Consider the following 27,753-nt stretch of genomic DNA (forward strand, 5'->3'; position numbering starts at 1 on the left):
AGTTCAGTAAATTTGAAAATCATCAATCACTATTGATAACATGTTTCTATTTCTGTCTTATTTCAGATTCTTCAAAATAAATTTGACGATCTTAAACATCGCATTGAAGTTGGAGCGGAGCGTTTCAACCAGTGTGAAAATTTTGCAAAGAAACTAATCGGTGGAGATAGTCCGTATGTATCGGAAATAGAAAAACGGCAAGAACTATTGAGGTAGGTGCATTCCATGTTCTGCTTAGCACATTCTACAAATTGAACCAAAATAATTTAAACCCATTTGATCTGTACAGCTCAAAAACTAACCTAAAAAACTATTTTCCTTTGTATTTATTCCCATTTATGGTATATTTATGTTTCTTTCGGTGCATGCCCTATATCCTACCGCGCTTCTATCCCTTCTTCGATCTGTACACTTCTTCGTTTCTCTGTTTGTAATGAAATCAATATAAATCATTTAAAAATTGATGACCAATGGTGGATTGTTCCATAAAGATCATTTTCTGAAGCACAGTTGGATGTCGCCGATTTGTATGAAAACCTACGGTAAATTTTCTTACCTTTCCTTTGTTTATACGCTAAAAAATGGTTGGCTTCAGTGTTTTTATGTGTATTTTATTGTTTCTATCGAGACATATTCAATATAAAACCTTTGTTCGATCGCTCACATTCGTGTTTAAGTTCGTTTTTCATTTGTGTTTACCCACCCTAACAAATGTGCTTCATTTCATCATTTTTCCATGTCATATTACTATCATTGGGAATTGCCAAAATTCGTTCCTGTACACATAATGTAAAAATCACAAAACATACCTATTCCTCATTTTTCAAAGTCATTTGTATATAGATAGCGAATATGCTACGGTGTTCAATGTTAGAATATATGAAAAATATTGCTGTTTTTACTAATGGCATTGTAATTTTCCAATAGTATTGCTTGGCAACATCTCCTTGAGCAGTTGGATGCACGTGAAAAGAAACTTCACGCTGCTGGCGAAATACACAGATTCCATCGTGATGCAGCAGAAGCATTATTCCGAATTCAGGTAAGCTGGTTGCAATGATTTTTTTTTTGTAATGTAACATTGAGTTTCAATATTTTGTATAATCTCACCGCTTTTTACTAAGGATGAATTACGATTTGTTTTTGATTTGTAGGATAAAAATGCTGCCCTATCAAGTGAATTAGGAAAGGATTTGAATTCTGCTCTCGCACTAGCTCGCAAACATGAGGCGTTCGAAAACGAGCTAGTACCGCTGGAAGCTCAGCTGCAGGTGTTGGTTGACGATTCATTGCGCTTGCAAACGAAATACCCTGGAGACAACGCTAAGGCAATCGCTGCCGAACAGGAAAATGTAATCCAGTACTGGAATTTGTTGAAAGAAAAATCTGCTCTGCGCAACGATCAACTGCATGCAAGCTGCGATCTACAACATTTCCTAACGCAGGTGCGCGATCTGATGTCGTGGGCCACAAACTTGCGAGCAGCACTGCAAGCCGAGGAACACGTTAGCGATGCGGCTGGTGCGACTGCTCTCAAGATTCAGCATGATGCCATATATGGCGAAATCGAAGCACGCGAACAAACATTCCGTGAATTGAACGAGCTCAGTGATTCCATGGTTCAGACGGGACATTATGCGGCCACGGAGGTAGAGGAGAAGTGTTCAGCACTGCTAGACGAGCGAGCAAAACTGCATTCAGCCTATAACAAGAAGAAAATTTTGCTTGAACAGAAGATAGATCTTTTCTGTTTCATGCGCGATGCAAAGGTGATCGATAATATTTCTAGTGGCCAAGAAGCTACGCTATCGAGCTCCGACTTTGGCCAAACGGTTGAGGTGGTGCAGGACCAGGTTAAGCGGCACGAAGCATTTGAGAAGCTGATCCAAACGCAGGATGAAAAGGTAGCAATATTACAGGATCATGGCCGTAAGCTGGTCGAACAGAATCATTACGATAGTGAGAACATCCGTCGGCGCTTGAGGGAGATTGTCGAGAGGCGTCAAAAGGTGAAGGATCTGTGCGCGTTACGACGTCAGAAGTTGGCAAATGCGCTCCTTTATGCGCAATTCATTCGTGACTGTGCTGAAGCCGGAGCTTGGATCAACGAAAAGCAGAAAAAGCTAGAAGCGGATGCGCACAGCTATACCGGTGCCAGTAACATGGAAGATAAGGTGAAAAAGTTGAAGAAACTGCAGGCATTCGACGCGGAAGTAAACGCCAACGAGGGACGCATACGAGAGGTGCGTGATAAGGGTGAGAAGTTAATCGCCAAAAAGCACGAATGTGCTGGAGAGATTCAGGACGAGCTAGTGAAGTTGATGCAATCTTGGAACGTGCTTTTGAACGAGTTGGCCTCTAGAAGTAGAGGCTTGAAGGAAGCGCAAGATATCTTGGAATTCAACACCCAACTCGACAAACTGGAGGCTTGGATCCGCGACAAGGAGATGATGATAAATGCCGGTGAGACGGGTCGCGATTTAGAGCATTGCAACGCCTTACGACGGAAGCTGGACGATGTGGATAGCGATATGCGTGTAGATGATCAGCGTATCAAAAATATCAACCAATTGGCTGATAAACTGGTGAGCCAGGATAAGGTCGAAGGAAAGAATGTACAACAGCGTAGAGAAAACTTCAACAACAAATGGAAGTCACTGCAAGGTGCGCTAAGCCGTTATCGCGATCTGCTCGCAGGTGCGTATGAAATACACGTGTTCAATCGAGACGTCGACGACACAGCAGAACGCATTGCCGAGAAGATGCTTGCCATGAGCGTCGACGATACCGGACGCGATCTGATTGCCGTTGAAGCTCTGAAGCGCAAGCAGGAAGCCATCGAACGGGACATGACGGCCGTGGAACAAAAGATTCGTGAACATGAAACCAGTGCTGCGACGCTGGCCGACAAGTACCCTGACAATGCGATCAACATCGTAGAGAAGCTGGACGAGCTTAAGAAACAGTGGAACGAACTACAGAACGCAAGCGTGAAACGAGCGGAGTTGCTTAAGCAAGGTTACACTGCTCACAAGTTCACCGCAAACGTCAAAGAGCTTGAACTTTGGGCCAATGAAATGATTAAGCGAATGGACTCCGCCACTAACCCAGCAACTATTGCTGATTGTGAGGCACAGATACAGTTGCACAATGAGCGTAAGGCTGAAATCGATGGACGCGATCTCGTGTTTCGGGACTTGAAAGAGCACGGCGAACGTTTGGTGGCAGAAAACCGCGAGCGTTCAGTTCGTAACGATCACGTTGAGAAAGCGTTGCGCAATTTGGAGGATCTAAACAAACATCTACATGACTCGTGGAAAGGACGTTTCCGTGGTTTGAAGGAAGCTCATCAGCTGCAATTGTTCAAGGAACAGGCCGATCAGATCGTGGAATGGTTAACCAACAAGGAAGCTTTCCTGAACAATGATGATCTTGGGGAGTCGTTCACGGCTGTGGAAGCGCTGATAAAAAAGCATGAAGCTTTCGAGAAACTGTTACACTCTAATCGCATTGGTGAACTGGAACGATTTGCGGAGGAAATTTTGGCCGAAAGTCCGTTTGAAGCGGATGTGATCAAGCAGCGTCTATATGCGGTTATCAGTCGCAAGGATAAACTTCTTGCATCGGCCGAATACCGAAAGCACAAGCTTCACGAAAGCTTGCAACTACAGCAATTCCTACGATCGCTCTATGAGGTTGAGAAGTGGACAAATCAGAAAATGCAAATCGCGTTGGATGAGAACTATCGGGAGCCAAGTAATTTGCAGAGCAAAATCCAGAAACATGCGGCGTTCGATGCCGAACTGCTTGCTAATTCAGGACGCGTGACGGCCGTTATTGAGGAAGGAGAATCACTAATCAACGCAGAACACTACGCCAGTAGTTTAGTGCAGGAACAGCTGGACATTGTTGAAAACGAGTGGCAGAAGCTACGCGAAGCATCACGAGAGAAAAAGGAACGTTTGGCGGAAGCTTACGAAGCGTTGCTATTCCAACGTAGCTTGGAAGATTTCAACAACTGGATGGACGAGGTAGAGGCTCAATTATCGTCTGAAGATTACGGTCGAGATCTGGCATCCGTGCACAATCTGCTGAAGAAGCACGACATGCTCGAGGCAGACGTTGCCCATCATGCGGACACGTGTGAGCAGATTAAGGCAACCGATGCGAAGATGCTATCTTCCGATCATTTCCTGAAGGACGAGTTGCACGAGAGTGCAATGCTCACAATTAAGCGCTACCATTCGCTGCACGAGCCAACCACTATACGGCGGGACAATCTGGAGGATTCTCTGCAGCTGCATCAATTCTTGCGCGATGCTGAAGATGAGCTGCTGTGGCTGAACGAGAAGGAACCGCAGGCAGCGTCGAAGGACTTAGGCAGCAGCTTAACAGCGGTTCAAAGTTTGCAGAAAAAGCATCAAGCTCTTGAGGCAGAAATCTTGATTCAGGAACCCATCATATCAGCGTTGGTGCAACGCGGACAACAGATGATTCGTGATAATCATTACGCCGTTGAGCAAATTGAACGACAGTGTGGTCAGCTTCAGAACAAGTTGGTTAACTTACGAAACTTAACCAATGTACGACGTCTTCGTTTACTAGACGCCGTCGAGAGCCAACAGTTCTATGCTGAGGCTAATGAGGCAGAATTTTGGTTGCGCGAGAAGAAGCCAATTATTTCGTCACAAGATTACGGCAAGGACGAGGATTCGGTTAGCTCGTTGCAGAAGAAGCTGGATGGGCTTCAGCGTGAACTGGGTGCGTTTAAGCCAACGGTAGAAAAGATCGAAAAACTCTCCAGTGGCCTGCAGGCTCGTGGCCACTTCGATAGTGAAAAAATTAAAAGCAAAAACGATAAAATTCAGTACCAGTTCCAGGAGCTTAACCGGTTAGCGGCAGAGCGGGAAAAGAAGCTGGCCGAAATGAAGAAGTTGTACGAGTTTGTACGTGAGATCGATGATCTGCAGGAGTGGATCGAGGTACAGATGACAACAGCTGGTTCGGAAGAATACGGCACGGATGTGGAGCACGTCGAGCAGCTGACGGCACAGTTCGAATCGTTCGTGTCGAACTTGAACGCTAACGAATCCCGCGTGACGGCTTGTGTCGCCAAGGGTGAGGCACTGCTTAATGATGGCAATCCCAACAAAGACACGATTAAGGCAAAACGAGACGAAACGAAACAGCTGTGGGAAGAGCTAAAGGATTTGGTGGTAGCACGTCAAGAAGCTCTGGCCGGTGCCCGCCAGGTACACGTGTTCGATAGAACAGCTGATGAGACGATCGCTTGGATCAATGAAAAGATATCTTCTGTATTGTCGGAGGATTATGGGCACGATCTAGAGACAATCCAATCGTTGGTGCGCACACACGAAGCTTTCGAAGCAGAATTGGGCGCAATCAAGGAGCAGCTCGAGTCGGTAGTGAACGAAGCACAGAAACTGGCCGATACGTACCCCGACGCAAAGGAACACATCGAGGTGAAGCGCGACGAAACCATCGAAGTATGGTCCGAGCTTAAAGAAAGGACAGTTCAGCGCAAAGAAAAGCTCATGCAAGCCGAACAGTTGCAGGCGTACTTTGATGAGTACCGCGACCTAATGGCGTGGATAAACGAAATGTTAGCAAAGATTACCGCACCGGATCTAGCGAAGGATGTTGCCGGTGCGGAGGCACTAATCGTCAAGATCAAGGAACATCGTACCGAAGTGGAGGCGAGGAAGGAAGCGTTCGAAGTATTTAATCGTACCGGACGTAAACTGATCCACGATAAACATTTCCTGGCCAATGAAGTACAGGAAAAGATCGCCGTCCTTGAACAGCGCAAGCGTCTGCTCGACAATACTATCGTGCAGCGCCTGGAGATGTATGAGCTCAACTTGGATACGCAACGTTTCCTGAAGGAAGCGGAAGACATGGAAGGATGGATTATAAGCCGCCAAATGCAACTGAAGGAATCGAAGCTGGGTGATTCGATCGCTCAGGTCGAGGATCTGTTACGCAAGCACGAAGACTTTGAGAAAACGGTAGCTGCTCAGGAGGAGAAAGTATTGGCTCTCAAACGCATCACGCTACTCGAGCAGACCTTTAAGAAACAACTCGAAGCAGAACAGGCCGCTCGGGTCGCCGAAAAGGAACGAATTGAACGCGAACGTCACGAAGCTCTGAAGCAGAAGGAAGTGCAACGCATCACGGAAGAACGACGTCGTCGGGAACCGGTCTCGCACAACGGTTACAACGAAGGAGGGCTTAATTCGGTCTCTGGCATGGGTAGTACCACAGTCCACTTGTCGCCTGGTAGTGCTGGCATGATGGCCGATCGCAATGATTCTGCTGCCTCGGGTGGTATGTTGAACACATCGGGCACCTCTGTTGCTATCAACGTTAGCCAAGCCGACCAGACAAGTCCGGTGCAGAAATCGAATTCGTTTGCAACGATGTTGCAGGAACGTTTGCGTCGTGGATCCGACAGCAATATTAAGCGTGCGGAAAGTATGAAAATGGGCCTCAAGCCGGTGAAGCGTGCTCCCTCATTCACGACACGTCGCCGTGCGCAGAGCTTCCGCAAGAATCAACGCACCGGAGGAGCGGGATCGGAATCGGATGCTTCGCTTCTGCCACCGGTCGAGATACAGGGCATGTTGGAACGTAAGCACGAGCTTCAATCTGGTGGTAAGAAGGCACCGGTACGATCGTGGAAACCATACTTCACAGTATTGTGCGGTCAGCTGTTATGCTTCTTCAAGGATGCCGAAGACTTTGCAATGCAAAAGGCGGCTACGGCGCCGGTGAACATTCTGAATGCAAGATGCGAGAGAGCGGAAAACTACACCAAGAAAAAGAACGTGTTCCGTTTGGTGTTGCTCGATGGGTCCGAGTTCCTGTTTATGACCAACTCAAAGGAATCGCTCAGTGAGTGGGTGAACAAACTTGCCTTCCATGCAGCTCTGCCACCGAATTTACAACTCATGAGTTATGACGAGTCAGTGAAGGTATGTTGTGCGAAGTGATGTACTATCTATCTTACATTACATATAATTTACATAAAACGTACTTCTGATTCTACCAACAGCAAAACAACAGTGCACCGGACATGAAATCAATCAGCTCCGCCCAATCTCCGACGCCCGATCGGAGCGACGCTGCTTCGTCGATAAGTTCGCGAACTTCTTCACCGGATAGTCAGCGGCGGGATTCGCGGACCTCACTAAACAGTGCCAAATCTGGTTCGGGCAGTAATGGTAGTTTCCACACTCCCCAGACCAACTTCCTGCAAAAGCAGAAAGAATTACGCGAGCAGGAACTACAGGTAGGCAGAATCGTGATCTTTTTTTTGGTGAGAGTTAATTTAAATGTTTTAATATAATGAACTGATCCTGCCACAGCATCAGCGTATGTCAACTGGACAACTGCAGCAGCAGCATCAGCACAACAGCTTGCCGTCTCCAACCTCGCCAGGACCAATGTCGGAAGTGTTTGGTTTGGCAGATAAACCTCCAATTCCACCACGTGGTATGCCTCCGCCAGTTCCTCAGCGCCAATCCAGTAGCGACAATGTGTTGAACAACAACAATGGTTCCGTACCGATGCGCTCCAAACCTGGTTCCAGCAATAGTCCGAATGGTAGTGGTAAGTACCTATATCTGTGAAAGATCATCTGTCCTACTCATATACGAACGGAACTCATTAATTTGCTGCTTGTTTTTTAGACTACGATAATGCTAACATTGGAGGTGGTAATCGACCGTATTCGTTGCAACCGGGCGCAATGTCTAACAAGTCGCAATCGGGATCCCAAAATGGCAATGCCGCTGGCGAAGATGTGTGGTTACGAAACAGTGAAATAAGAACATCAGGTAGGTGTAAAACCTTTCCACCGTACATTTGGGGGCATTTGAAGAACAAGTGAAAGCTTTGTCCAGGGCACTACAGTTTTGCTGGAAGAATTTGTAATGGCAAATTGTTACAAATTTTTGTGGGAATCTTATGCCATATAGTTAGATAAATGTTGATCCTTATAGTTCGGTTCGCTCGTGGAGCTGTCTGTTGGGTTATTAAGGTTCGTCACATACATACACTGAGAGACCACACCGAAGCTCTTTTAATTTCACTGTACTCCCTTTTACACGCTCTCTAATTATTTGTCAATGGGCAGGGATTCAACTGCACTCTGTGTCCGTTTTATGCTATATGTCGCTAATATATGTGTCTTACCCTTACAACAAAAAAAAACACTTTTATATCCATCCTCAATCCTCGCAAAACCCCTTGCCACATGTTTCCACGAACACTCGAACGGCGGTGTTTGTATTTCGCTGAATATTGTTAGAATATTCAGTTCCACCGCTCCCGGCCACATCGCCACCGCTGAGCACGTTTACACCGTTGAAGCCTCCGTCCGGTTATCAGCATCCGGTACAACACTACCAACAACCGCCATCATCTACAGGGACCTCCACCTTCCAACCTCATCCAAACCACCACATGCCTCAGCAACAGCAGCAGCAACAGCAGCAACATCAAAAGCAACAGATTGATCAGTTCATTCGACGGGAGCATCAAACAGCAGGTAATAATTCGTCTGCCCAACGTGGCCCTTCGACGGGAGCGGCCGGAAATAATGGTACATCCCGTACGACATGGCATCATCCGATGGTTCCTACGCAACCGACCGGCAATGGAACCGGCGGTACCACCAGTGACCATCTGGCTTTCCACAATAATGGCAACGGAAAGCACAGTCATCATCACCATCCACATCATCATCATGTGCAGGGAAATATGGCGACACAGCCGATGCATATGGCCAACAGCAGTAGCAGCAACACGTTCGGCAACAGCATCAACCTGGACGGCTTCAGCACCGGTACTGCAGCAAATGCATCTCTCCAAATCATCCTCACTTTGCCTGGTTTTCTCTCTTTCTCTCAAATCTCACTCTGACTCTTATCCCTAACCCCCCCTGGTTGTTGTTGTACGTTCCCTGGCGATGGGTTTTTCCCTTCCCGAAATGGTTTCAGTTTGGTTCGGTTTGTAAATTAATTTGTGGTTTGAATGTTGTTAACCTCCTTTAAAATTTTGGAACATTTCTTTTCTTTGCATTGCTGGTTTTGGGTTGAAGTTTTTTTTCTTCTTTTAATTCACATAAGTCTTACTTACATCCCACATTATTACGATAAATGTGAGTAAAGAAATAAAATAAGATAGGCAAAGATAAATGAAAAAAGCATATGATCATCTACTAAGGCAGATTGTACACACAGTTGTTACTTAGTAAATGGAACTTGAAATATTTGCCGAAAACTTATAAAAAAGACGAAGCACTAATTGTACTCTGTGATAAGTTTTAGGATTTAAGTTTTGAAACAGTCAACATTTCTATGATTTTGATAATTTTATGTTGCTGAATTTCAAATGCTGCATGCTCTGTTTTATTATTTCCTTTCTTGGCACTACAATTATGCCATTTTTAAATTGTACAAAACAAATTTGTGTACCCGTTTGCTAGGTAGCCATCTACATGCGTTCAGGGCAATGAGCTGGATAAGATTTGGTTCCGACACTAATACAATTAAACAAGCGGACCAAACTGCTGCAACACTGTTTCACTGTTAGAAGATAGGATTAGTTAATTTTATATCGACATTTTACGATCATTGCATCACATCAATGGAATATTTATTTGTCTTGATGGGTCATAAACGTCTATTGGAATTGAAATTAATTATTTTTCTTTCATCTTAAATTTTCAGTAACATTAAACTCGCACAGAGCACACCCGATCATGTAGAAGTATAAAAAATTAATCTCCCTTAAAAATGTATAAAATAACTCCATTCATCCACTAACTGTGTAATGCATGGGATGTGCGTTCGAGAAGACTGTTTTTTCTATAGGGAACGAAACGAAACGAATGAAGAAGGAAATAACAAAGAAGTATGGAGTGAAGAACAAACTGTTTTTTTTCTCTCAACTGTTTCTAATGATCGTCAACGAAATCAAATCAAACGAAATCATTCAAGAAATGCAAAGAACCCCAAGAAATGTAGTTAGATTTGGTAGCTAATTCGAAAAGCCACCGGAAATGAACGTTTGTGTCAGAATCGTTAACATTGGTTAACCGTTAACCCGGTGGATTTGGTTGGTGATGGTGAATTGTTTGATAATTTCTACAAAACTTACTATAGCAGCATACACTGAAACTGATCTATGTGCTATTCCTTTTTCCAGGCTGGGGTCAGACCAGATTTGATACGACTCGACCGACATCTTTGCCTCCGGCTGGCAACAACAACAACAACAGCACCAGCACCAGCACTGGCAGTACGAGCGGTACGATGGTGGCTGGCCAGGACTTTGGCCAGCTCGTTACCGGTGGTGTCGGTCGCCATCAATCGGCCGAAAGTTCCAGCGAAAGCGAGGCCAGCTTCATTAAGGGCGGCAAGGAGTCAAGTGGCAAGGACAAGAAGGGCGTTTTCAGAATATTTTCCAAGAAGAAGTCGAAACACTCGAGCTAAGCGTTCGCATACGTGTTCGAAACCACAAATAATTGTTTATTATGTTTGAAAAGAAAAGAAGAAAAACAACATCGGTTTAGCTGTATCCATTTTTTCCAATTAAGGTTCAAAAGACATTTTATTGCAGATGCGCATCCTAATTTTGCGTCGCATACGATACCGATACGTACACAGGTGTTTTTTTCTGTATGGTTTTAAGTCCTAACTGCAATATTGTTTTACGTACGCCTATCGTGTTATGGAACCTAATCGTAATACAAATATATAAATATGTTTTTACGTATCTTTAGCGCTTCTTCTGGCGCCGCTATCCGCTTTTATGTGTGTTTGTCTAGTTTGGTCGCGTACGCGTTTTGTATTGAATAAGGTGTAAAGGTATGATGCAGCTAATAAGGAAACGTACGTATCCATTTAGGTTAGAAATAAGTGCTGAAGGGACAAATAACAAACATAAATCATAACACACACACACACACAAACATAGTAGGCAGTGTTTTTACATTGGTTAATGATTAGTTAGATACCTATTGCTCTGTTGTTATTCGCACGTTCACGTAAACCGAAAGCTAGTGGAAAAGTCTTTAAACATAATAAAGCAAAACAATATCGTCAATTTTTTTAGCATTAGTATTGGATGTATGTTTTAGCAGGTCATTAGAGTGTTTTGTACGAATAAATAGTAAAAATAACAATAAATTCATAATATTTGCTTTGTGCAAACATGTCATTACTTTACATCACAAGGGGAAACTCTCAAACCGTAATAATTTCAAGGCTAAAACGAAGACGCGCAACTGTGAACGGGTAGCTAACGGTCAGGAATGGAAAGAAATGAACGTATCGTTTTCGTCACTTGTTCATGCGTTGAAATCTTCAGTTTCATTATTTCGGATACCAAGAGATCAGAGGAGGTAACAATCATCTTCTCCTTCAGTGAACTTTACTTCATCATTGTAGAACTTCATACATCTGTTCTTTTTTCTCCTGCGATGCGTAAGTAATCGATAATTTTAATTAAAAATTTAAGTATTTTCCTTCCCTTTGCAAATTTCTTCATGATCGCTTGGTAAAAACGACCAGAAGCGACACCAAGAGAGCATCCAGAGGAGAGGAGGTAACGCTCATTTCTATCCTCTAACCGCTATTCTAGTGTATCGTATAGTTGTCCTTTTTGTGCATGTTATCATTGACCATGGGTCGAAATGGTTTACTATTGGTTATCGATAGTACGATTATAATGGATGGAGGAGAAATAATCCTTCATCTCTCAGTCTATTCGACCAATAGTAAATGATCTCGGATTGCAATAAATGATAACAGGCGGAAAAATAACTACTATTTGAAGCACTCAGCAGGGGAACGATAGTTTATAGTACCTCTTAATAGGATGCTCTCTTGTTATTTCCAATGATGAAACTGACCGTTTTCTGTGGAAAATTCCTCAAAAAACGTAGGGTTTCATCATTCGAAATAACATAACGGCAGATCAAATGTATCGAGCGGCTCCATTAGCAAAAGGAGTCCTTCTTAAATGTTGTGTTAGTGTGTTGCACAGTTGATTTTATTAACAAACTGTTCAAATATATATAAAGTACCATCGGTTACGATTCATCATCGGTACAAAATTCCTTCCATCGTGGATCGGCCGGGTCGCTCATGTCGCAATCGATCCAACCTTTCTGCTCTAGGTACGGTGTACATTGTTCCGGAATAAGCAGGAAACGTCGAACCTTGGTGCGAAACTGTCGCCATGTTTCCTGCTCGTAATTTTTACGGTCCTTTGCCATCGCCTGATAGTTAAACCCATGCCGATCCATCATAGCAGTGACTATGCGCACCATCGAACGGGCCATGCGGAATCGGGTACCGGCGAATTCGTTCGCGTCCTTCTCCAGTTTCTCTACAACGTGCTGCTTCGGTGCAGAACGCGTCTGGCGAGGCCGTGAATTCACCTTCTGTCCGGAGAATATCATTTCCATGTCTTTCATTTGTTGTTTAACATTCGGTATTGGAATAGCTCGGTTAACATCGTACACGAGGCCCATTTCGCGGATATTTTTGGCTGGTTTCTTTTTAACATCATAAGCTGCCCGAATTTCTTCACTAAAACCAATGAGACCAATGAATTGCAATTACACACAGAGTCTGTTAAAGAATGCTTTGCGCACCCGTGGCTTACTTTTTGATAGTTCCATTACGGCGTGCCTTCTGTGACATACGCTTCCTATTGCGAGAGTAATCATAAGTTTGTTTCTTTTTCTTTGTCCTCGTTCGGCCGCGACCCATGGTGGCTTACAAGCTGATGTTAAGGAAGACTGGAAAGATAGAAGTGAGTGAGTTATGAGCGAATGCACATTGGAACAACATCGCATCCTAGGCTGATCTAAAAAGTATCGTACAAAGTGTAGAAACACAAAAAAGCTTTACATTTCTACAAATTGAACCATTATCTCTACGTACGACACCTTTATACTATGTGAATTAGGTTTACCTGTGTTGTATTATTTCAATGGAATTTAATTTCTATCGCGTTCCGCTGGTATTTCGCCGTATGAATCCACCGGTGCGTGCAGAGATCGCAGGTAAACAACGTTGTTGTGACGACCATGTGCTGAATATGACAACCAGTGACAATTGGATAGTGTGTTGTCTATAGTAGAGGGTTGATTGTTCCATAATATCACAGTGGGCTTGCTCCATTTGAAAATTTTAAATTATTCGTTGTGTCTGTGACCAAATTTTTTGAACAATCATCTGAACGACCGAAAATTGTATTTTATATTTACACTTTTACATAGTAAAAACCAATATTCGGCCGAACTGAACTGATTTTCGTGATTATGGATGATATTTTAGCACTTGCTTTCCAGATATCTAGCAGCTCACGTTAATACTGTTTATAAGCACCGTCCAGGAGAGATTTGAATCCACGTCGAACATGTTGTTGTCAAAGTCAACCAGAACGTACCCAAAAACAATCCCAATCTTCTCTTTTAGTGATATTATTCAATGAATAGAAAAAAGCCCCACTTAGATACATCCAGTAGTTGCGTATGGTTTCACTGCAATCGGGCCATTTAACTAGTGTTTGCGTTTCGGATGAAATGGAAAGAATCTTTCACCTCGACCATCCCTAAACACTACGCAAATGAAACGAAAAAGAGAAAAATTAAACCGGCAAATAGAGAAACCGTGTTAGTGGTTTGAAATTTGTCATTTACAGTTTTTTCGTTATAACATTTATTGCAATTATCTGTTACGCTCCATGCCATATTACCTTAATCCATTCCTTAATCGTTTTTATAGCGATACTTTTCTGTTCGTTTATTTCATTTCTTTTTCTCTCCCGCTCTCTTTCTCTCTCTCTCTCTCTCTCTCTCTCTGCGATCATCGAACAGCATTCCTTTCGCTCTTTCTCACGCAACATTCTACACGCATTCCCCGAACGGGCACGTGGTGTGGACGTAAGAGCGTAGAAGGTAGTGTAGATTACTACTAGCACACTAGTTACTACACTACGCCATCATATATGTCCAACCAGCGAGCGTGTCGCACCGATCTTGTGACCTATGCCGCTTACTTCCAATGCATCCTTAAACTGCACCGCACTATTTCACATTCGACTTTACTATAAGCTATAACAAACATACAAGTTTTTACAAAACTGATTCACGCTCTTTGTTTTTGCACCTGCGAGCCCCCCTCCCCCCTTACGTGCCACCGAGGGGTTACCATCTTATGTTTACGTTTCTGCTCTCCTGTTTACTAGTTGATTATCCGCTTTCCCGTACATCGATGTTTGCTTTTCCCTTATGCTCTTCTTTATCGATCGATATTAATTTCATCACTTATCTGCTTCTGTTTGCATGTTGCTTTCCGCGCTTAATGCTTTTCTCACATCCTGAAGAGAGCTTCCCTGTTTGTTTGTTTCTTTTTTGTTTTTTGTTTAATGTTCTCAGCGCTTTCTTACTACCGGCAATCGGGATACTTTTTCATTTATTACTGCTTCTTTTTTCCGCAACCAAATGTGTGTTGTACTAAGATACGTTCTAGTACTGGTCTATCATTCTTTACTTAGTCATTTTACTAGCTTGAATCAAGTTACACGGTAGAGGTAAATGTATAAAAATAAACCGATTCAAGAAGAGTATGGAGCGTTTAGTAAGTGAGTTGGAAACGAACGAACGTTCTGTCTTGTATTGTTTCTTAACTTTCCGTATGTGTTTGTTTGTTTTCAAATCACGTTACGATTCTTACACAAAAGGGAGCTTTCATGGGCACAGTAAACGGAAACTTAGTATATAAATATATATATATATATATGTGACGTGTCATATTTAACAGAATCATTCTGATATATACTTTTGTCTGGTTTTTGTGTTTTTTAATATTTTTTATCTTTTTTTTTCTTTATTTGTTTGTTTGCTTGTGTTCAGTTTGGTAATATATTTTTTTTGATGTCTTGAAAGCGAGCCACATGACGTGCCACTGTGCGGTGGCAGCGTCAGCGAAGGAAGAGGAACAAGGAGTCAGTCACAACGTAGGAGCCACAGAGGGCAGTAATAAACGTTCTTAAGAAACCAACATATGGTGCCGTGAACCAGGATAAGTGTTCATATTCAGTTTTGGTTAACGTTTCCAAGTCTTAGTGGCAAGTCCTAAATGGAAGATCAGCCTCAGCACCACTCGGAGGAGTCGGATGAGGAAGTTTTCGAGGGTTTCTCGCAAGAGGATTTCCGAGAGAAGAAGAAATCAAGCAACGAAAACAAAATGGAGTCGTTGAAGGCAAAAATCGCTGAACGTGAAGAAATCCTGCGATGCTTGCAACGGCAAGAGGATTTTTTGCATAATTTCACGCCAGGTGATCAAAAGTTTGTGCAAGCTAGGTTGCGACGCGTCCGATCATGTTTGGAGCAGTTCCAGAACGTAACAAGATCAATGCGTTTGATCGAAGGATCGGTAGCGGCGAACGAAGCATTATTGGATGAAACAGATGAACGATGCATGGTGTTGATTGGGGAATTTGAAGAAAAGCTTCAGAGTTTTACGAGCAAAAACGTCATGCCGGTCAGTGTTAAGGAAGAAAAAAGAGTTCGTCTGCCGCGGCTTGCGCTTCCGGAATTTTCCGGGAACTATGAAGATTGGTTGCCCTTTCACAGTTTGTTCGTGTCAGCAGTTCATGGAAATACCGGAATAACTGATACTGAAAAAATGATGTATTTAAAAGGGGCTTTGAAAGGTGATGCATCGAGCGTTGTGGATGCTTTTCCTACTTGTGGTTCGGCGTATGAAGCTGCTTGGAATGCGTTGAATAAAAGATACGCGAACGAGTATCTTTTGAAGAAAAGATACACAAAGGAACTGTTGCGTATGCCAAAAATAAAAATGCGAAAGGCAAAGGAAATCCACCATCTTATCGAGGGTTTTGAGCGTAATACAAAGCTGCTTGATCAGCTCGGCGAAAGTTCTTCGAACTGGGGAATGCTATTGGTGGAATTAGTGTTGTCCAAATTAGACGAAGAAACACAGCAAAAGTGGGAGCAGCATTTGGAAGACAAAAGCGTGTGCTCAGTGGAATCGCTGTTCGAATTTCTTCGAATGGAGTGTCGTGTTTTGGACGCTACCGCGGTTGATCATCGAGCGTCGACCAGTTCTCAGAAAAACGATCGTCGTGTGGCGAACCTAGCAACAGAACAACAACAGAATACGTGCGCGCATTGTGGAAAGCTTCATGCCATCGCTTTGTGTAAGGCATTTTTGGAATTGACAGTGGATGGACGGTACGATGTGGCTATCAAGAAAAAGTTGTGCCTTAACTGTCTGGCTCCAGGCCATTGGGCTGCGAAGTGTTTTTCTCGAGCGAGATGCACGAAGTGTAACAAGCGTCATCACGAAACGTTGCATAAAGAAGGCACGAAAGAAGACCCTACGGTGGGCGCAGTGACCATGTTAACATCGTTTCCTAAGTCCAAATCTGCGATTTCAAATCAAGTGATGTTGTCTACAGCTATGGTGCAAGTAAAGTGCAGAAATGGAAACTGGATAGCCGTTAGAGTGCTGTTGGATAATGGGTCCCAGGTCAATATAATGACCAATGATCTCCATAAGCGTTTGAAGCTTCCGAAGTGTAGTGAGTCAATCGTTGTCTCTGGAATCGGAAATTTGACGAAAAATGCACCAATAACGAGAACATTCGTCGCGTCAAACGACAGAGCATTTTACGAAGATGTAAACTTTTTAGTGATGTCAGCGATAACAGACAATCAGCCTTCGAAGAGCGTGCATATTGGTATTGATAAGCTTCCCAAGAATATCGTTTTAGCTGATCCCAAGTTTGACGAGAAGGGTCCTATTGACATGCTGCTAGGGGCAGAATATTTCGCAGATTTTCTGCATCCGAAATGTGAAATTATTCCGGCTAGCCACCATCACCCGGCGTTCTTGAAGACTGTTTTCGGATGGGTAGCAGTAGGAAAAACGATTTCTGCTGAAGACTTCAGGGTGAGCTGTAACGTCGCTACGATCGAAGGATCTTCCGAGAATTTGGCACAATCCATCGAGCGCTTTTGGACAATAGAAGAACTACAGCAATCTCCACAAGTTTCGCAAAAGGATATGGACTGTGAAGCAAGTTTTGGTCAGCATCATCGGGACGTCAATGGGAGGTATGTTGTAAGGTTACCGTTTCAGGTTGGTTTGCAGGAAGGCTTGGGGAAATCCAAAGAAAATGCGACCAAGCGGTTCCTCCAGTTAGAGCGGCGCTTTAACAGAGATCCAACTCTGAAGAAAGAATATTCCGCGGTAATTGCAGACTACATTGGCAAAGAATACATGAAGAAAGTCATGATAGATGAAACAACCGATGACCCGCAAAACCATTACTACCTTCCGCACCATCCTGTTATCAAAGCTTCAAGTACAACCACCAAGATAAGGCCAGTATTTGATGGATCTGCTAAAACTGACACAGAAAAATCATTAAATGATCTGCTTTTAGTTGGACCAGTCATACAAGAATCTTTATTCACTTTGTTACTCAAGTTCCGCATGCGAAAGATTGCTTTGGTTGCTGATATTAGGCAAATGTATCTGCAAGTAAAGGTACACCACGACCACACACGATATCAACGAATTTTGTGGCGCGACTCGCCGGACAAGCCGATCGATGTTTTCGAGTTACAAAGGGTAACATTTGGACTGGCATCGTCGTCCTTCTTGGCAACTCGCGTGCTGCAGCAGTTGGCGCTAGATGAAGGGGATAGTTTCCCAATGGCAAAATCAGCATTACTGGAGGATTTTTACGTTGATGATTACATCGGAGGCGCCAACAGTGAGGAGGAGGCCATCCAGCTACAAGCTCAGCTAACATGTTTGTTGGAAAAGGGCGGTTTCCATTTGACGAAATGGAACAGCAACATAACAAACGTATTGGATAATGTGCCGGCGGAAGATATGGCATCTTCCAAGGTAAAAAACTTTGAGGCAGTTGAAGAGCCGACCAAGGCTTTGGGAGTTTCGTGGAATACTGAAACTGATAAGTTATTTATCAGCACTAGCCTCCAGAATAGCATCGATACATGGACTCGCCGGAAGGTGTACTCATTGGTGGCGAAGATATTTGATCCGTTGGGTTTGGTAGCGCCTGTCACAGCCTGGGCCAAGATTCAAATGCAAGCCTTATGGTTGTCAACACAAAGTTGGGACGAACCCATACCTAGCCACATGGAAAGGCGTTGGAATGACTTTTATGCGCAAATTCCTTATCTTGCTAGCATACAGTTTCAGCGTTATGCTATCGTCGATGATCCTGCAACTTTGCAACTGCACTGTTTCTCTGATGCTTCCGAGGCAGCATACGGAGCATGCATTTATGTACGCGCAGTCGATTCCAACGGAAACGTAAAGGTCACTCTGCTAGCAGGAAAATCCAGACCAGCTCCACTAAAACGTATAAGCTTGGCAAGATTAGAGCTCTGCGGTGCGTTGCTGTCAGCTAAATTGCAGAAAACTGTTCGCCAAGTATTTGGTTTTTTAAATACGAATGTGTATATGTGGACAGATTCTACTATCGTGTTGCATTGGATACGGTCGCCTTCGTACACGTGGACTACATTCGTCGCAAACAGGGTTTCCCAAGTGCAAGAGCTTACTAAAGAGTGTAAGTGGCTTCATGTTAGGGGAACAGAGAACCCGGCTGACGTCGTCTCCAGAGGGGCGCTTCCGCACGATCTGCTGTTGAAGGAATCCTGGTTCCATGGACCGTCTTGGATGGGGTTATCTGAATCGCAATGGCGTACGAGTTATCCATCGGATATGCCGGAAGATGAAGTAATCGAGAAAAGAATCTGTACGACAGCAGTGCTTAAAACTGATGAACCTGAAGATTGGTGTGCCAGATTTTCCAACTTCGAAAAATTGTTGCGGGTAACAGCTCGTTGTTTGAGAGTTGTTGGCAAATATCGGCATAAAGAAGTAAAGCAAAACAGTGATAAGTATTTATCCATCGAAGAGCTCAGGAATGCTAAAATGGTTCTCGTGAAGCGTTTGCAACAGCAACATTTCGCTTCAGAGATAAGGGAGCTTGCGAACGGGAAATCGGTGCCCGCGAAATCAACTATACGAACATTGGGAGCATTCCTGGATGAAAGTGGTTTTCTGCGAGTTGGTGGCCGCCTTCGCGGAAAGGAAATGGAACTTGGCATCAAACATCCTTTAGTGCTTCCAAAAAGGGCGCAGTTCTCGAGATTAGCAGCGGAATACTATCATCGCATATCGCTGCATGGTGGACCTACAATGACACTCAGCATGATGCGGAGGGAATTCTGGCCGTTGCAAGGGCGATCTTTGGTGAACAAGGTCTGCAGAAGTTGCCTTCCATGTTTTCGGCTGAGTCCGGCTCTTATACAGCAACCGCAAGGCCTACTGCCAGCAGAACGAGCCTCACCTGGCAGACCGTTTGCAGTTGTAGGAGTGGATTTCGCTGGTCCCGTCTACTTAAAGCCGGTGCATCGTAAGGCAGCATCTGAGAAAGCATATATTTGTGTTTTTGTATGTTTTTCAGTTAAAGCGGTTCACGTCGAGCTTGTGGAGTCGCTTTCTACCCAGGCTTTTATGGCTGCTTTTCATCGGTTTGTCGCTAGAAGAGGTCTACCGAGCCAGGTTTATTCCGATAACGGGCTCAACTTCCAAGGAGCGCGGAACCATCTCAAGGAGCTTTACGATCTGTTGCGGAGTGATTCAGCTAAAGAGGCAGTTCTGAAGTATGCAACGGATGCCGGAATCAAGTGGCATTTCATCCCGCCGCATGCTCCCAACTTTGGTGGCCTATGGGAGGCAGCGGTAAAGGTGGTGAAGCGAACCATGACGAAGGTGATAGGAGAGCGACGATTGTCGTTTAGCGACTTGGCAACTATTTTGTCTCAGGTTGAGGCACAACTGAATAGCAGACCCCTGACGCCACTATCCGAGGATCCGGCGGAGCTAAATGTGTTAACTCCTGCGCACTTTCTCATCGGTGCGCCGTTAAACACTGTTCCCGAAATTGATGTCACTGCGGTTCCGGTCAACCGATTGCGGCACTACGAGCAATTGCAGCTTATAATTCAAACCCACTGGAAGCGGTGGCGTGGGGAATACTTGTGTGAATTGCACAATGAAAACCAGCGTAGACGTGTTGCCGTTCCTTTAAGTGTGGGGCAAATGGTGATTTTAAAGGAAGATGGAAAAATGCCTTTGCAATGGCCTCTAGGACGCATTTCTAAACTTTTTCCCGGATTAGATGGGGTAGTAAGGGTCGTAAATATTCGCACCAAGTTAGGAGAGTATAAGAGACCGGTCTCGCGCATATGTTTGTTACCATTCGAAAATGAAAGGATGTAAATAGAAGTTTATTTGGTAAATTTCTGCGAAATTTAGGTGGCCGCCATGTTCAGTTTGGTAATATATTTTTTTTGATGTCTTGAAAGCGAGCCACATGACGTGCCACTGTGCGGTGGCAGCGTCAGCGAAGGAAGAGGAACAAGGAGTCAGTCACAACGTAGGAGCCACAGAGGGCAGTAATAAACGTTCTTAAGAAACCAACAGCTTGTTTGTTTTGTAGCTTGGTGCTAGCTTATTTGTTAACTAAAACAAAACCACAAACGCCAATAGTCCGACGGATCGAACGACCTTCACAGTGTGTCTAATGTACTACAGTTTAAATTTTCCTCTTCACTTTACACGTGTGTTTAGCGCTTTAATTTCACTGTTCTGGTCCTTTTTTTTTCAAGTTAGAGTTCTCTTTTTGTTGTTGTTGTTAGTTTTATTTTTCTGTTGCTGTTGTTGTTTGCTTCTTCTCCAACTAGAGGAAATAATTAAACACTACTTGCCCACTAGAGAAGATGGAACTTAACAGGCCGCTTTAGAACATTCATTGTCAAACACTCAACCACGTAAGACTGATGTCACACCTGCGCACACCTGCTGCGCAATTATCATTTGTTCTACAGAGTGTGAAAAATAACAACTGTTTGTTATTCTGTTTGATTTTGAAAATTCCATACGTTACTTTTCTATTGATAAAATTGCAATAAATTTCGCACAGAGATAAATGTGCAAGCAGCTCCCCGTTACCAAAAAAACACTCGAGAAGAACCAACCTGTGGAAACTATGGAAACACCAGCATCCGCCATCTTTGTTGCTTTCCTCTTTACACTACCACCGTACGACACGCTACTATACTTCTTCGCCATGAGAAACGAACACTATTTTGTTTTCTGTTTTTTTTTAACTATTGATTTTGAACTGCAACTTCCTTTCACTTCTGTTTTGTTTGGTTTATGGGTGGGAAGAAGAGCGGTTATTAGTTTTGTAGTTTCTTTTTGCACTTGATGCTTTTTGCTTTTTAGTACTAGAACATTAAAGTATCTTGCAGCGATTTTGCACCTATTGCTCTTCTCATCGCGACTGAGCGGTGGAAAAGTAAGATGACATAGGCTCCTGGGATACACACTTTTCCTTGCCGAAAGGTATCGCGAATATTTTGCCCTTTCGTATACTGCCCTTTTGGTTGAGTGTGTGTGTGTGCGCGTGAATTTCTGTTTTGCTGATTGTGATACTTTCTGCTTACAGGCTGTTTTGTTTACTATTTCTTTAATCATATCATATATGTGCTATTTTCACCTAAGCCTGCACACATTCAATTTTAGTAACTAGGGGGAAACGAGTGTTGTGTTGTGTGTCTTTCTTCTCTTCTGCTCTACGCTAAACTTTGTTCTGCATGTTTTACCACATTCATAACCGTGCTGCTAGGATGTAGTCATTTGTCGGTGTTTAATGTGTGTGTGTGCGTTGTTATCGCGGGGAGTTTTTTTAAATTGGATTCTTTGTGAAATTTCTAAATCAAACCAACAGCAAAACGGCACCTAACTGTACCAACACAATGTCGGCTAACACGCGGCCGCGGTTTTTTTTTGTTTTTGGTGCTAAATGGCATAACTGTCTCTCTCTTTCTCTCTCTCTCTCTGTCGAATATCGTTATTTTGTGTGAGTGTGCTTTGAGTAATAAATCTTACTTTGCTTTCCAGTTGCACCACTAGTTAAACAGTGACGTTTATCAACCAATTATCGGTTAAACGTATTTCTACTGTTCTACAACGCTTTGACTCTTTGCTGGTTTGATTATTTCCTTCATCGTTTTTGTTGCTTCTATCTCTTCTCTTTCTTTCTACTACTGCTATGCTACTGAGATCGGAAAGACACCAGATTACGCCGTGTTCGTGTTGTATATTTTCGATTACGGGAAAATATAAAATCCTTTCTTCGCCGCCATCGATTATATATGCATTCAGCAGCAGGATATGATTATGATAAGGAGCGTGCGTACCATTATTAATCCTGACTTACACACGTTAACAGCAAACAGGTAGAAATAATCTCTTTAAACAATAATTAATAATTAAAAAAAAAAAACAAACCAAACAAACTATTATTGAAATTAAAGCAAAACTTATATACATATAAAGGGAATCCTTTTCTCAACATTTTCTGCGATAATGCGATAAGATTCTGCAAAACTAATAATATACATTCCGTTGGAATAATAATTACAGATTTCGAAACAAATATAAATATACCAAGAAAATCAAAGGAACGCAACAAGTTAATAAAAAAGAGGAAAACATGAAACAGAAATTAAAAAACACACACCACGTTCCGCACTGTTGTTCGATTCTTGTCTCTGTGTGTTTGTCTGCGTATGACAGACTTACTTTCTTCTCAAATCGACCGTAAACCCCCGATTTCGATTATACACCACCCTTTTGGGGGTTTGTGTATGTTGATTGCATCTATAGAATTATCATATCATAGGTTTGTATATAGCAATGTACTTTACTTACATCTGTGTTTTGTTTTGTTTTTTTTTCACATTTTTTTATTCGTCACTTTTTTAACTTTCTTCGTTTCTTTTTCTAACAATGCACTTTTACTGTTTTTTTCCTCTCTCTCCTTTTCTTTTGCACACAAGTGTTGTGTAAGTTTCCTGGTTTGAGTTCTCGTTTTGCCTGGACATAAAAATGGGAATTCTGGTATTAGTTGGAAATATGTAATGCTTACGCTTTTTTCTGAAATTTACGTGCTTTTCTGTGTTGTGTGTTCCTTTTTTTTGTTCACGTATGCTGTGTCTAGAAGAGAACGTACACTGAACTTGTATTATGTTGTATGCGTGTAGGTGTGGCAAATTTTTATTCCAAATTTGGTGTTCTCCTTTACATGCGTAACGCGTAGTACTCAGATGAATTTGTGTGTGATTGTGTGAGAGTGTTCTTAGAACATTGGGAAACATTGTTTGTGTTACTTTTGTTTGTTTGTTACGCAGTGTTAAGACATTACATTTTATCATGTATTGCAAATGTATTTTTGTTCCTTTAATTCTTTGCTATGCCGGTGCTCGTTTCATGTGTCTGAAAATTATGCTACATCTTTTCATGTTATTTCATGCCTCTTTATAAGTCTTTTTGCTAGAGTTTAGTACTATTTACTTTCTTGTGAGTATAAGTGAAATGCTATTAGCTGACTTTCGTTTTACAATCTTACGATTCCGTTGTGTTTTGTTTGTTTGTTTTTTTTTCTCGTCTTTTTCTCCAATCGTGTTTTGCTGAATCGGTTCTTTCTAATTTGTTTCATTAGTTAAATAAGAGCGATAATGTTGACTAATACGTCCATAAATTATAACGTTTGCAGCATTACGTTGTTCTTGAAGTGTCGTGAAGTTTTATTATAATTTAAATTAATTTCATTTCCTCTCTTTAGGATACAAAATCTTCTCAATCCAAAACAAGAAAAAGGTACGGGACAATTTAACGAACCGGCGCATGTTATCACGAGCCCGGACAACATATCTTAACCGTATTTCCCCCTTCTTGACAGATTCAATTAATGCTACCGAAAGATAAACATAATCCTTGCACACCATAAGAGATTGTACCATCCGTTCTTTCAACTGCAAACACGGACACGAAAGTCTTCCCACACATACACACACAGGGTCATGGTCACGGTGGATTTCATTTAAATAAATTGTCCTTGACCGTGATTGTTTTATCCGTGCTATAACAACCCTGTCCTTTGGTACGAAACACGCGTCCCAAACACAAAACAGTACTTGAATCAAACAGTATATAGCCGGTATATCTCTGGTGGCTTTCGCGTTACTTTGCATGCGTAAAGTGTAATTAATAATTCAACCACGATTCCATCTGGCTTCCACTCCACATATTGGTTGATGCCTTTAAATTACTTATGCTGTAGTATATATATATATTCCTTGCCATTTTTATTAATTATATTTATATATATATATGTATTTATATATATGCTACAAAGATTTTACTCATATACGTCTTACTGTGTTTATCTCTCTATTATGTGTTTTTTGTTTCACTACTCGTCGCCTTCAGCTTGCGAATGATTTTTTTGTTAATTTTCTTCCATTTAAAATAATTTATCAGTTGATTAACCATATACTGTTCCACCTCTTCCCCATCTTGCATTATGCGGACAACGCAGCTACGTGTGTGTTTTGTTTAAAGATTTATGTATATGTTCTGTTCAGTAACCGTTCGATTTATCAGCTAGCATCTCTCGATAATGAAAATTCATTATGTTTGCCGTATTTTTTTTTCTTCAGTGCTGTGTTCGCGTACACAGCAAATTGCTATTGAACTTCATTACTTTGAGAGAATCACCCTAACAGCAAAAGCTAACCTTACTTTACACATGTTTGCCAGCAGCAAAAAGTCAATCATCATTCACCGGAAAAGCCCTTCCCTATACAGTACACGAAACGATAAAAGAAAACAGCCTATTAACACTTCTTGCTTACGCGCATGGTAAATAAATTGTATCATTTTCCATACATAACAGTTACGCTGTATCCAACACGTATGCAAAGCTGGATACATGCCCGCGTTTGTTACATGCTATATGCTGCAGAACGTGAGATCGATCGGATCGTCTGCAGCATAAGTTATGGGACCTGGGTCCTACTATGTATCCTACGGTGTGTGTACTAGGCTTTCGAGTAGAATCGCTTTATACAATGGTTTAGCGTTCCAGTGGCAGAACAATATCTACCAAACGCACATAGACCCTTGGAAAAAATCCCATTACCACACACGCTTATGATGATCATCTCGTTCCCGATCGTTGAGTGATGATTTAATTCGCTTTGACTATGCGGCGTGTTAGGTTCAATGAAAAGAAGTTCTTTCAATTCAACACCCAACCCATACCAACACTTTAGCCATCACTTTGTGTGCCTTGTGTCGGCAGAAGATATCTTTGCGAGATCATTCCTATGTTTGCCTTACGAGAAAAGATCATGCAATACGCAATAAGCTATTGTAATATACAAGGGTGCACCAATTCAAAAGTCGTGCCAACGGAAGATTGTAATGTCTACCGCATTTTGCGAACCGTTTGTTTGATCGAATCCCTCACTTCCTGAGTCCATTCCACATCTATTTTGTGGCCGCTTTGGGCGATTTTCATCATCTCAGAACCCTTTCCAAAAAGGAAAACAAATTGAACAAAACGGCACAATCAAATATGCCACGGTGATACGATTATTATATTCTACCGCTCTTGGTTGTTTCTGTTTTTTTTTAGTATTTTCGCTATATTTTTCTATTTTTCTAACTGGCGCTTCCCGCACATTGATTTACCAACGCGCTTGGGCTTAGATTATTGGCTTACTATATGTTTTAGAGGTGTCTCGCACTTAACGTATTCTGGTTTCGCCCTTTACTGCGTTTTACACGCTGCCTTATTGGTGCTTGTTTGCTCCAATAACAACATTATTAACTCTCTGTTTCATACAATTTAATTTCCTTCTTCGTGGTAAGTTGCGGCAGTTGCTTTGAACCAATCGTCTAGAAATAAAATATTTCATTCAACACGCGAATAAAGTACAATATACGCATGGCGCACAACAACACAAAACAAAAAAACACAGCTCCTACCACCCAATGCCATTTGGCGTTTTTCTGTGCTAAATCTTTCTATCGCTAACTTCCGATTAAAATATTTCGTCTCCCGTTCGTGTTTGTCGTGAATGCTTAATGGGACAATTTCCGGTGACTGAATTGGGTTGGTGATATCGCTCCAAAAGTTAAAGCTTGGGCGGGGTTCTATGAAATAATGTCAAACGTTCGGCCCTACACACCACACGAAGCCATGGAATCGATCCTGCTTCTTGTAGCAAACCAAGCTAGGCTAACACGACCCCAGCCGATCGGCAGTAGCCAGAACAGTTAATGAGGTTTACCAACACAAAACGGATGGTTTAAAACACTTTCATTTTCTTTTTAACTTCTTTCCTTTTTCGTATTATTTTTGATTTGGGTCTCTTCATGTACACGGTATGCACAATCAATTTTATCCACCTTGTTATGCAAATCTTTTCTTGCCTCGTATTGTGTAGCCTTCGTGATAGTGAATTTAAAATTTTTATTGATGTGTGAGTGTGTGTAAGTGTGTGGCTTACGTATTATAGAACAGAGGCAATTCTGTTACTTTCAGTAACCACACACAAGTGAGACGATTTTCAGGATGTTGCACTCGTACAAAGGCCTGTTCTGCTGCTTCTACTCTGGCTAAAAAAACACAAACAAAACGCACGCTTTTCGTCCAAAACATGACTGATGTAAAGTAAAAATAAACAATTTGAAACGAACAAACGATCTTAACAGACTTGACTACCACTTTTCCCCTGTTTGCGAACCATTCCGAGCAATCTACATACCGCGCTGCGCTAAGTTGTTTGTTTATCTTTTCTTCAATTTTACACAGCATGATACATCCATGTATACCATCTTCCTCGGTGATCCTTTAAATAATAATTAAAAATAATTTTAACATTAAACTTTTACACACACACACGCTTCTCCGCACATTGTGTTCGCCTCCGTGTTCAGCGGTTTTCTTTCTCCTGCCTCGCTTGCTATCGGTTAATTCAGCACTAGTCCTATGTGTTCGACATGTTATACAGCAGACACCTTCTTCTTGTTGCTTATGTCATCCATTCACCGGTCCTAGCATTGCTACTACACGCACACGAATTTATTTACTATTATTAATTTTTCGTTTACCTTTCATTGATTTTGCGTGCCCTATTGCCTATTGCCTTGCGTGCGGACACTGTACACATATAGCTCGCTTCTTCTGTACCGTGTGTGCGTCGACGTGTGCGTTTTGCACCGGTCTTTCGCTCCAGAACTAACACGCTTTGCTCTCAATTTTGTTGTCCCATTTCGTGCGCGCAAGGCGCCTGCCGTTTTCATTACACATTTTGCTTGCTGGTTGCTGTCGAAACTACACAATTAAAGCTAACCCATCGATGAGGTGGCAGCCGAAGGCTGACAGGTGCCCGCATCGCCCCCGCTGGCGGCAGTCATGTCGTCCGAACCGACACCGCTACCACTGGCACCGCCAGCTGCACCACTGCAGGATTGCTGTGCCAGGTTGCTCGGATCGCTGGTGCCGCTGGCACCGGCAACCCCGCCACTACCGCCGACACCGCCGCTGCCAGACGAGCTGCCTACACCGGCACCGCCATTGCCACTGCTTCCGCTGCCACCTTCCATCGAGCCGCTCGACGACTGTCCGGCCTTTGATGCTGCCTCGTTTTGGTTTCTGGGCCTCAGAATAAGGTTCAGGCTCGGCTGAATGGCAAGCTCTGTGGTGAGGGTAGAA

General features: G+C 42.7%; 4 protein-coding genes across 16 annotated transcripts in view; 2 read left to right on the forward strand and 2 right to left on the reverse strand.

Annotated features, from left to right (window-relative positions):
• The window catches only part of LOC125761027 (spectrin beta chain, non-erythrocytic 1), a 53,051-nt gene extending 41,811 nt beyond the window's left edge, over positions 1–11,240 (forward strand). For 5 of the 7 annotated variants that reach the window (XM_049421762.1, XM_049421763.1, XM_049421764.1 and 2 more), the window contains 9 exons: positions 67–212; positions 492–542; positions 928–1,042; positions 1,155–6,995; positions 7,076–7,312; positions 7,389–7,632; positions 7,713–7,859; positions 8,333–8,572; positions 10,234–11,240. In XM_049421762.1, the coding sequence (XP_049277719.1) occupies positions 67–212; positions 492–542; positions 928–1,042; positions 1,155–6,995; positions 7,076–7,312; positions 7,389–7,632; positions 7,713–7,859; positions 8,333–8,572; positions 10,234–10,520 (7,308 nt within the window). In that variant the 3' untranslated portion in view covers positions 10,521–11,240. The remainder of the gene's footprint in view (positions 1–66; positions 213–491; positions 543–927; positions 1,043–1,154; positions 6,996–7,075; positions 7,313–7,388; positions 7,633–7,712; positions 7,860–8,332; positions 8,573–10,233) is intronic. The other 2 variants (XM_049421760.1, XM_049421766.1) reach the window with 2 other exon arrangements.
• Positions 11,241–12,052: 812 nt separating this feature from the next.
• Positions 12,053–13,145, reverse strand: LOC125761043 (nucleolar protein 16). Its single transcript, XM_049421803.1, has 3 exons — positions 13,012–13,145; positions 12,700–12,835; positions 12,053–12,623 (listed from the first exon to the last, which is right to left on the reverse strand). Exons 2-3 carry the CDS (start codon positions 12,804–12,806, stop codon positions 12,122–12,124), a joined length of 609 nt encoding a protein of 202 aa, XP_049277760.1. The 5' UTR covers positions 12,807–12,835; positions 13,012–13,145; the 3' UTR covers positions 12,053–12,121.
• A 1,809-nt stretch (positions 13,146–14,954) lies between these two features.
• LOC125761030 (uncharacterized) lies at positions 14,955–20,602 on the forward strand. Its single transcript, XM_049421770.1, has 2 exons — positions 14,955–20,414; positions 20,486–20,602. The coding sequence occupies exon 1, from the start codon at positions 15,183–15,185 to the stop codon at positions 20,397–20,399; it is 5,217 nt and encodes a 1,738-aa protein (XP_049277727.1). The 5' UTR covers positions 14,955–15,182; the 3' UTR covers positions 20,400–20,414; positions 20,486–20,602.
• Positions 20,603–27,753, reverse strand: part of LOC125761033 (glycogen synthase kinase-3 beta-like) — a 47,834-nt gene continuing 40,683 nt past the window's right edge. For all 7 annotated transcript variants that reach the window (XM_049421782.1, XM_049421783.1, XM_049421781.1 and 4 more), the window contains one exon: positions 20,603–27,736. In XM_049421782.1, the coding sequence (XP_049277739.1) occupies positions 27,387–27,736 (350 nt within the window). In that variant the 3' untranslated portion in view covers positions 20,603–27,386. The remainder of the gene's footprint in view (positions 27,737–27,753) is intronic.

Source organism: Anopheles funestus, chromosome 2RL (assembly GCF_943734845.2).
Source record: "Anopheles funestus chromosome 2RL, idAnoFuneDA-416_04, whole genome shotgun sequence".
In the NCBI taxonomy this organism is placed as follows: Eukaryota; Metazoa; Arthropoda; class Insecta; order Diptera; family Culicidae; genus Anopheles; species Anopheles funestus.

What these genes read in the sequence shown, in the direction of transcription:
- LOC125761030 (XM_049421770.1), top strand. Translation starts at nt 15,183, where the DNA reads ATGGAAGATCAGCCTCAGCACCACTCGGAGGAGTCGGATGAGGAAGTT.
- LOC125761043 (XM_049421803.1), bottom strand. Translation starts at nt 12,806, where the DNA reads ATGGGTCGCGGCCGAACGAGGACAAAGAAAAAGAAACAAACTTATGAT. An exon ending in CGTAATGGAACTATCAAAAA is followed by an intron (nt 12,624 to 12,699) that starts GTAAGCCACGGG and finishes CATTGGTTTTAG; the next exon opens with TGAAGAAATTCGGGCAGCTT.